The sequence below is a fragment of the Pteropus vampyrus genome, unplaced genomic scaffold, assembly GCF_000151845.1.
Source record: "Pteropus vampyrus isolate Shadow unplaced genomic scaffold, Pvam_2.0 Scaffold120, whole genome shotgun sequence".
In the NCBI taxonomy this organism is placed as follows: Eukaryota; Metazoa; Chordata; class Mammalia; order Chiroptera; family Pteropodidae; genus Pteropus; species Pteropus vampyrus.
This window is the reverse complement of record NW_011888901.1, coordinates 289,715-300,198: the sequence shown is the minus strand read 5'-3', so window position 1 is coordinate 300,198 and position 10,484 is coordinate 289,715. Positions and strand designations below refer to the sequence as shown.

General features: G+C 39.4%; 1 protein-coding gene across 1 annotated transcript; it reads right to left on the bottom strand.

The window, feature by feature from the left end:
- Positions 1-224: 224 nt before the first annotated feature.
- Positions 225-9,558, bottom strand: LOC105296149 (nuclear cap-binding protein subunit 2-like). Its single transcript, XM_023534145.1, is given in 4 exon segments — positions 225-725; positions 1,569-1,632; positions 3,223-3,282; positions 9,527-9,558. Coding segments are annotated over 4 exon segments (657 nt in total).
- Between the last annotated feature and the right edge of the window lie 926 nt (positions 9,559-10,484).

The window sequence follows — 10,484 nt, the reverse complement described above, 5'->3', positions numbered from 1 at the left end:
ACCTGATGGTCAAACTGGTAATCTGCTAGCCATCTTCAAAATTAAGACAAGAATGAAAGAATGTTTGTGTTTGTGCCATTTAATAAATTTTCAGAGAGAAAAATACATCGAACGGGTCTCTGCTCAGCAAATAAAGTAATTTAAACTTGTTATTAGGTAGGCTATTTGCTCACCTGTGTTGTTCTTTAAAAGACTTTTTGAGGGGCTAGAGCAGCAGCATTTCACTAGTAGGTTCCTTTCTTATCGCAGGCCTGAGCTTGTTTTCCAAAGCTTCCTCTACCAGCATCAAAGTCTTCACGAAACTCATCTCTTACCAGGCCCCCGGACCAGCCATGGCCATACTGTCTGCCCTCTCAAAAGCCTAGATCCCAGTCTGTGCGGATGATACGGTCATCTAAGAAGGTCCCATTTAGGAACCGCATGGCATTTTCCGCATCAGCTCTGCTATAGTATTCTATAAAACAGAAACCACATGTCATTTTCTTTATTTTATCCAAGCCCATAAATACATTCCTGAGATCACCACATCTAGTAAAGAGCTCAAATATCTGCTCTTCAGTTATATAAAAGGAAAGATTCCCCACATACAGCGTGCAGCTTTCCTTCAGTAATTTTTCATGCTCTTGGTTATCGCCACTGAACTGCTGGTCCCGGTAATTGCTCAGCTTCAGGTAGGAGTCACTGCACAAAATCTTCAGGTCATTGGATATGGTGCTCAGGGAGTGCTATGAGAACCCCAGGTCGTGATCCAGCTCAGCAGCAGTGATACCAACAAAATCTTAAATAATTTTTTTTTAAAGTAAAGTTATAAGGAGGAAAGCAGAAATACAAACCCATGGATATTTCAGAGGTTTGTGCCCAGATGTATAGACACCTCAACTCTTGATCAGGAGGATCATGTCAAGGCAAATTCAAAATGGAAAGTTCCAGGTCCCAGGAACATGGTCATAAAATTCAACTTTGCAAGTATTCCTGAAAGTGAAGTTATACTGTCCTTGGTTGACTCAGATCTTACATACCTAATCTATTACCAAAGAATACATTTAATAACACTATCCTCCCAGAAAATATCGCATAAAAACAATAAAATTGATCAAATTTCCATGGAGAATGAGCACTGCTATCATTCCTGATCGAAGACTAGACATCAGATAAGTCACATATATAATCAAGGTCAAAGTACAAACACAGTTGTTGCATTATTAGGTTAGACAAAGAGTCTCTAGATATACAATCAACTATATAAGTAGCTCTATAAAAATGAAAACTCTCTGGCATCATAAATTTGACCTAAATTAAGATTAGATTTTATTAGCAAACACTCTACTTGTTATCCCAGACTTTAGGATTTTTATTTAATTATTTGAACATTCTAAGTCTATTTTAAAATGCTTCCCAGAGAATTTTAACTAATACCCTTTTCTCCTTTACTGAATTTTCCTACTGCAGTCTGAGGCATTAAAAATTATTCAATTGGCTTTAGTTATACTTTTCAAATATAGGCATTTGTTCCCCTCTCACCACTCCTATTTTGTAATGATTCCCAAATTTTAGTGTGAAAGAAAAACCTGCAGAACTAGATGAAATGCAGATTCTTGCAGCCCGCCCTTAAGAGATTCTAACTTAGTAGATCTAGAGCAAGACCCAAGAACTAACATTTAACATTTAACCTGCACCCCTCAGTGATCCAGATGCAAGTTCTCTAAGGACCGCATTTGGAGAAATTCTACTGAGGAAATGCCTTCACTTAACAAACATTTAATGAGTACTCTTTATTTGTCAGACACTAAGCTAGGTGTTATGAATATATCAATGAAAAACACACAGTAAAAGTATAATTTTCAGAAGTCATTGAATCTCCAGTACCTAGCATGAACAATGAATTGTGCACATAGTAGACACGCAATAAATATATATTGAATAAACGAAAACATGCATTCACGATTGGGTGAAAAAGCCAGAAAAGTAAATAAGAAACATAGTATGGTGTGCCCAATACTATTTTAGAGATACACATGGAAGAAAGTGAGAAAGGAACTAACATTTTTTAGGGGATCTACTTCATGATGGACACTGTATGTACTTTCTACTACATCACACAGGAAGAGAAGCAATTACTCAGCTTGAGGACATTAGAGAAGGCTTCCAAAGGAGGCACTGCATGTACTGATTCTCAAAGAACAAAGAGAAACGTGTGTGTGTGTGTGTGTGTGTGTGTGTGCGTGTGTGTGCGTGCGCACACGTATGCGTGTGCGTGCGTGTGTGTGTGCACACGCGCGTGCACAAACGCACATGAGTGTGTATGCACAGGGGGAGCATGTGGAAGTTTAGGGAATGAACCAGACAGAGAAAACACGTCTAAGGGCAGAACATAGTCAAAGAAAAATAAAAGCATAGGAAACTGAAATGAAAGCCTAAATAAAACCAGTTGCAAAAGACAGTGCTGTAAATTCAAAGCAATGAAAATGGGGGCCTCTGCCTATTTAGATGTCATTTGAAGAGCAACGGGAAGCCCTCTGTCCAAAAATCATCTTCCTGACAGCCCATCAATGATGTCTGAAAATTTGCCACTGGAAACTTATTATTTTGAGTCATTGACAAATTGCCCCATTAAAAAATAAATATCCCTCCCAGACTTCATTTCTCATTTTTTAAAATCTGGTTACTAGATTTGCAGATCAGAGAACATGATAGCTACAATGCATTTCATCTCATCCAGGCATTGTACAAAGTTTCCCATAATTTCCTTGTAGATGAGATGGCAAAATATAGGCTGAATGCTTCAGTTGTTTGTTGAGATGAGTCTGTAACTAGTTGAACAAATAAATTGTTTGCTGTCAGACTAGAAGGGAAGTTCTAGATGTGAACTAAAGGCTCTATTCTTGGCTGTGTCTTCTTCAGTTCATTTATAATTTTGGCTTACTACAAACAATAACTTTTAAGAGTAAAAGCAGTCCAAAGCTGGAATGGGCTGCTTTGGGGAGCAATGAGCACAAGGAACTAAAGGGTTCAAATTAACCTTAAAGTATCCCTTGCCCAGTAGTCAAACAGTGGAGAGGCCCCTTTTAATCTGTGTGGTGTTAGGAATCAAGCGTGAATTTTGAAGTCAAAAGACCTCAGTCCAAATCTCAGCTTCACCATTTGCAATGTGACCCTGAGAAAAGTGCTTAACCATCCTGAATTCAATGCCCTCATTTGTAAACCAAAGATCAAAATACCTACCTTGCAGCAAATGCTGTGACAATGTCATCCGTGAAAGCACCTAGCACAGTGCTGAACACACTGTAGGTGTTCAATAAACAGGAGGTATTAGAAAATTATTTTAATTCTGTGATTTGGTGACTCAGAATAAGACATATAAATACATATTAAATCTGCCGATGACACAAATATAGGAGGGACTTTGAAAGGTAAAAAGATGGATCAAATACAAGATAACAGAAGGAGACTAAACTTTGGCATAGTGAGCATACAATAAAGTATACAGATACCATATTATTAAGTTGTACACCTCGTTCTAGTCAAAATGGCATAGTAGGTAAACGCTGTGCTTGCCTCCTCTCACAACCACATAAAAATTACAACTAAAATACAGAATAGCCATTGTTGGGAATCACCTGAAGTCTAGCTGAACAGAAGACCTACAACTGGGAACACACAGAAGAGGCCACCTTGAGACTGGTGGCGGGGCAGAGATGTGAAATGGGCTGGTCCTACACCCACGTGTGGCAGTTGAGAATCATGAGAGATATCTTGGCTATGGAGGTCCCCCTGGAAGAGTTAGGGGTCCCAGCTCCAAACCAGGCTCCCCAGCTCAGAGTTCCAGTGCCAGGAAGAGAAGTCTGCATAAGTTCTGGCTGTGAAAACCAGCAGAGATTATGGCTGAGTGAGATGGAGGGCTGAGGCAGTCACAGACTTTCTTCTTAAGGGGCCCACATGTGGACTTACCTGCTGACAGACTCACTCACTCTGAGCTCCAAAACTGGGGCAGCAGCTTGAAAGGTGCCAGAGACATATGGGGAAGAACTGAGTCATCTGGCTTCAAGGCAAGGGCTGGAGGGGTAGCTTTCTCCAAGGCAGAATTGCTGGCAAAAGGTATTGTTCCTTTGTTAGAGTCCTCCCCAATCCAGCTTGCAGGCCCTGGAGGGCGCCATACCTGAGACTCCATCAATATTGCTAACACTAATTGCTCTGTCCAGGTGATTCCCTGAGATCTCACTCTTCCCAACATGTAGGCCCACCCAAGCCGCTTCCAGTGAATTTTCCATACAGACGGCCTGTTTTGGCTCATGCTGTGGACTTTCCAAAAAATTCTCAAAGGTTCACAAATCCTAAATAAGCAGCATCTGACCTCAGCATGCACCGTACCTCTTGCTGAGCAGCCCCAAGCCTGGCACTAGTTGCAGCCAGCCTCAGTTTGTGACTTGGCCTTTCGAAGCACTTCCAAGCCCAGCATGGGTGGTGGCTATCAGCAGATTGCTTGGTGGCCCATGACAGATAGCCCCAGGCAGGGCACAGCCTGCAGCTGAACTTGGCCTGTGGCAGGACCCCTCCCAGGAGATCCTGGCCTACACACCTGGTGGCCAGTTTCGGTCTGAGCCGGGAGTACCACCTGGGGTCATATCTGAGGTTGACACACCCAAAGGACAGACAGGGCAGGCACCAGAGCCCCGCTAAAGGGAATCCTGTTCTGTAGGGTCAGTCTCTGCACAACAGCTCCTCCACTAGTAACAGCCAGTCATCACAACCAATCATCCTGAGGGCCAATCCCTGCCATTGATGAGCAAGCAGCAACCAAAGTTCAGCTATATCAGGAGGACACACAAAACCCATACATACAAAGGACATACCTGGAGCATCTGGCTCAGATAACCAGGGAAGACTGTGCCACTGGGCCCCACAGCACACCTACTACACAAGGCCACTCTACTAAGACCAGAAGACATAGTAGCCCTTATCTAATACATAGAAACAAACAGAAGTAGGCAGACAAAATGGGAAGATAAAGAAACATGTCCCAAATGAAAGAACAGAAAAAAGTTACAGAAAAAGAATTAAACAAAAAGGAGATAAGCAATCTATCAGACATAGAGTTCAAAACACTGGTTATAAAGATGCTCAATAAACTTAGAGGAAGAGTAGATGAACTTGGTGAAAACTTTAACAAAGAGGTAGAAAACATAAAAAGAACCAGTCAGAAATAAAGAATACAATAATTAAAATGAAGACTACCTTAGGAGGAATTATCAGATTAGGTAAAGAAGAAGATCGAATCAGTGATTTCAAAGATAAGGTAGCAGAAAACACTCAATCAGATCAGCAACAAGAAAAAAGAATCCAAAAAAGGAGGACAGTTTAAGGGGCCTCTGGGACAACATCAAGTACTGATATTCATATGATAGGGGTACTAAAAAGAGAAGAGAGGAAACAAAGAATTGAAAATCTATTTCAAGAAATAATAACTGAAAACTTCCCTAAACTGGTGAAGGAACTAGACATACAAGCCTAGAAAGCACAGAGAGTTCCAAACAAGATGAACCCAAAGAAGCCCACACCAAGCCACGTCATAATTAAAATACCAAAGGTTAATTAAAGAGAATGTGAGAATCTTAAAAGCCGCAAGAGAAAAGCATTTAGTTGCCTACAAGGGAGCTCCCATAAGAACGTCAGCTTATTTCTCAACAAAAACTTTGCTGGTCAGAAGGGATTGGCAGGAAAATTTTCAAAGTGATGAAAAGCAAGGACTTACAACCAAGATTACTCAACCCAACAAAGCTATCATTTAGAATCAAAGGACAAATAAAGAGCTTCGCAGACAGGAAAAAGCTCAAAGAGTTCATCATCACCAAACTAGTATTACAGAAAATGTTAGAGGGACTTGTTTAAGAAGAAAAAGAAAAAAGAAAAACAGATCAAAATATAAATAATAAAATGGCAATAACTATATATCTGTAATAATTATTTTGAATATAAATGGATTAAATGATCCAAGCAAAATATAGGCTGGCTGAATGGATAAGAAAACAAGATCCTTACATATGGTGCCTACAAGAGACTCACTTCTGATCAAAAGACAAACACAGATTGAAAGGAAAGAGATGAAAAAAGATGTTTCATGAAAATGGAAACAAACAAAAGGTGGGGTAGCAACACTTATACCAGGCAAAATAGACTTTAAAACAAAGGCTATAGCCAGAGATAAAGAAGGACCCAGTTATCCCACTTCTGAGTATTTATCTGAAGAAACCCAAAACAATACTTTGAATAAACATGAGCATCCATATATTCATTGAAGCGTTATTTACAGTACCCAAGATATAGAGACATCCTGGGTGTCCATTAATGGATGAATGGATAAAGAAGAGGTTATATGTATATATATGTATATATAATGGAATATTACTCATTTAAAAAAAGAATGAAATATTGCCATCTGCAACAACATGAATAGACCTAGAGGGTATTGTGTTGAGTGGAGTACATCAGACAGAGAAAGACAAATATCATATGTGGAGTCTAGAGAACAGGATAAACAAACAAATAACAGAAACAAGCTTATAGATACAGTGAGCATTTTGACGATTGTCAGATTGGGGTATAGGGGCATGAATGAAGGGGAAGGGGATTAAGAGGTACAAACTGGTAATTACAAAATAGTCATGGGGATGCAGAGTGTAGCATGAAGAATGTAGTCAGTAGTATTGTAATAACTATGTATGGTGTCAGATGGGTACTGGATTTACCAGGGTGATCAGTTCATAAGTTATATAAATGTCTAATCACTGTGTTGTATACCTGAAACTAATATAATATAGTATATCAACTATAATTGAAAAAATAAAAATATAAAAAAATTGTAAAGTTGTACACCTGAAATTTATATAATGTCACTAACCAATGTTTCTCCAATTAAGTTAATTTTAAAAAATAAAAAAAGAAAGGATCTGGGCAGCCTTGGATGATGCTGAACCCAAACTGACACAGTGATGGATAAAACTTAAGAATAAATGTAAAGTATTACTTTTAGATTCAATATATGGCAAAGGGACAGAGTGAGGGAGATCTACAAAGAGTACAGGCTTGGGAGGCCTGGTTTATAATTGGGCTATCCCATATCTCATTCATTCAATAAACATTTATAGAGTGCTGTGCTAGATTCTAGGGAAATAGAGAAATAAGATGCAGTCCCTTCCCTCAAAGAGCTCACAGTCTGGGAAGACAGACAACTTAAAAGATAAATTACATGTGATTATTTTATTTACAGGAACATAAGCATAAGTAGATGGATTAACCTTGAATGGGAAGAGCTATGTCTACTCCTGCAAGATAAAAAGAAAAGAGGTTAGGATGTGTAAGGACACAGCTCTGTGGCAGGGTGAGGGTAAGACAGGAAAATAAAAGTTATCATCTCTTGGCCTAGATTTGCATAATAGAATAAGAGGTGAGGTCATCTTCTGAGAATAAAGTGTACCATAGGAATAGCTTGGTGAAGTGAAGTGGAAGTGAAAATTATTGAAAAGGTAAATCTTGTAGATGGGTCATTTACAAGGACATTAAAGTCATTCAGGATGGTGGCCAAACTATAAGTAAGGTGCTGAGGTCCTCAATAAGTGAGAGACCTGGAGGACAGTAGATAACAGTAGAAAGGAATGGAAGAGGGTAGCTATACCATCTCCTGACTCCACAGGGTAGGGGAGAACAGAGAACTTCTGACACTGAATCTTTGGAGAAGTTACTTAGTAGATGTTAAGTATCTGACCCAAAGTAGATGCTTAATAAATGTGAAGAAGTGATTTACTCTTTTTTAAGCCAACACTATTGTAAAATTGCATTAGAAGATCATAGGAAGGAACAGCCCTAATGGACTCTGCTGTTCAAACCACGCATGGAGCAGTATGTCCATTTCTAGGGACCTTATTTTAAAATGAATATTTACAAACTATACTGCATCTAGATAAGTGTCAAGAAACCACCAAGGACTGATTAGGAACTGGGCACATTTAGTCTAGCAAAGAGATGGTTAAAAGAGGATATGACAGCCGTCATGAAACATTTGAAGGGTTATTTCTGCTCCATATGGTAAAAGTTAGATTAATGGATAGAAGTTACAAAGAGAAGATTGCAGGTGTTTTTCAGCAAAGTTTTTTCATTTAGCCAATGATGACATGTGAACTTTTCCAGTGTATTCAAGTGGAGGGTTGATGAACATATACCAGCAAAGGGAGTTAGGCTACAGAGAGAAGATGGAAAAGCAATTGAGTCACTGTGAGCCACAGATCATCAAGTTGATTTGTAGAAACTGTGAGAGACTTTCCTACTTTAAAAAGTAGAGCTTGGCTAGAATAGAAGGCCCTTCCTGACTCTCGCTATTGGGGAAGAATGAGTCAGAGAATCTAAAAATAGAAGAAAAAACTTGAAGAATGGCTCAAAATGATCACAATCAAAATCTTAAAGGGAGAGAGGAAAGAAGGTGGCAAGATAAAGCAAATAACCTCCCACGAAACAAATTTTACAAGAATTGGCAGGAGGACTCTGCAAAGAACCTTTTCAATGGCTGCCTTAAGCTAATGGTTGGTATTATTTCAACTATATAGAAAAAATAAGGATCTGGACTCTTTAAAAATCCAGGATGTTTCCTGCTCCAGATGAAGGCAGTAGCTCTGAGAAAAGAAATTAGAAAGGGCTGGGACAACAGTGTTACATGCCTTATCTTCATTAGACTGTTCTTCTTGGTAGAGAGAAAGAAAGCTGAGAACAGCTATTGAGGCCTGGAACTCCACAGCCAGAGATCTAACTTGTACCAAGAGATACTAATGCCTGCTTGAGGCTGCTTAGGGCTCAGAATGGTAGAAAATGCTCATATGTCTTTAACACCTGTATTTCAAAAAGCAGTTCGGCATAAGCTGAAACAGATAGGCAGATCTAAAGCAGGGACAATGGCCTGGGGATAGCCTACAGGAGAAAAGAGAATAGGTGACTATTTAGTGTAGAAGCTGATAGCAATTAAATTAAGAAGGAGGTATTAATGATGCTTGGATTTTTTGTCTGTTTATCATTCGTAGTATATGGCCTTCCTATTCAAAAATGTTGCCCATGAAACAACAGCAGCATCACCTGGGAGCTTGTTAGGAATGCAGAATCTCAAGCCCCTCCCCAGACCTACTGATTAATAGTCTGCATTTGAACAAGCATCTGGTGATTTGTATGCATAGTACAGTTGAAAAGCACTGCTGTACCTGGTTTCTTAGTTGAACTTCTGCCTAGAAAAACTCTCTCCCTTTATCCTTCCTTTTCTCCCTCTCACTACCTCCCTTGATTTCTCTGATCTTTGTTTCCTTTGCAAGATAACAAACAACTCTAATCATGGTTGATAGCCTTAGGAATAGCGCTCATGATATACTCAGATAAGGAAAAGAAAAGGGTGGCTGGGTACATATTGTAAAGTACAGGCTCGGGGAGTGAGAAACCATTGACTTGGTTTCCAGTTGTGCTGTCTGAGTAACCTTCATCAAATTCATTGACTTACTGAGCCTCAGTCTTCTCATCTGTAAAGGCCATTATCGTAGTTTCCTCAAAGTTCTATTACAAAGATGAAGTGAGAAGCAGGTATGTCAACTGCCTGGCACAGTGCCTGACACATAGGAAGTGTCAGTATATAGTAATCATTATTATTGAAAGCCATCACTTTTGAAGTGAAGTTAGAAAAAATAAATAACTAGTGTTACGATCCTCTACAGCCTTCAAAAGTCTGAAAAAGTCCCCTTGAGAGCTTCCATGAAAGCCCCATCTACCTCATTCAATTCGGCCTCCTTGATTCCAGCACCAGCTAGCAATCAAGCTAAAGCATTTCTTATTCCATTGGCCCTTCTTCCTGTTTTTGCTGAATTAGTAAGAGTTCTACTTTTTCATTGCAAATGGCCCACAGTTCTAGTACATTAAAGCTAAAAAAAAAAAAATCTTTTTGTGGACTGGCCTGGAAATGTAACAGTCATTTATAAAAATATTTTTCTCCTATGGAAAAATGAATTTCACCTTCCAAACAATTGACTTCAGAATGAACTTTGAGATCTCAGCCTATGTACAAGGTGGAGGCTGCCTGTATGTCAACATATTGAAGTGGTGACAAAGGGCTAGATAAACCAAGTCCAGAATTCCAGAGGTGACAGAAAGGTAAATAAGAATGCTCCAAGGAGTGGAAAGTAGGGCAAATAGATCAATCTGAGTACACAATATCAAGATTTAGAAAGCTAATACAGGAAAGGAGATACACCTCAGGAACGATATTAAAAAACAGCAACAGTGACGACACAAACCATGTTTCTCCTATATTAGGTAAGGGGCCCCTACTCAGTTTAGGATCTACAAACAGTATTGAGGTCTATCTCCGCAAGATGGTTACCTTTCTCCTGCCCTGCTCTATGCATTTTGCCTGGATTCTCAGTTCAGATGGAAAGACAAGAAAGCATAGCATCCCTGCCCCTCAA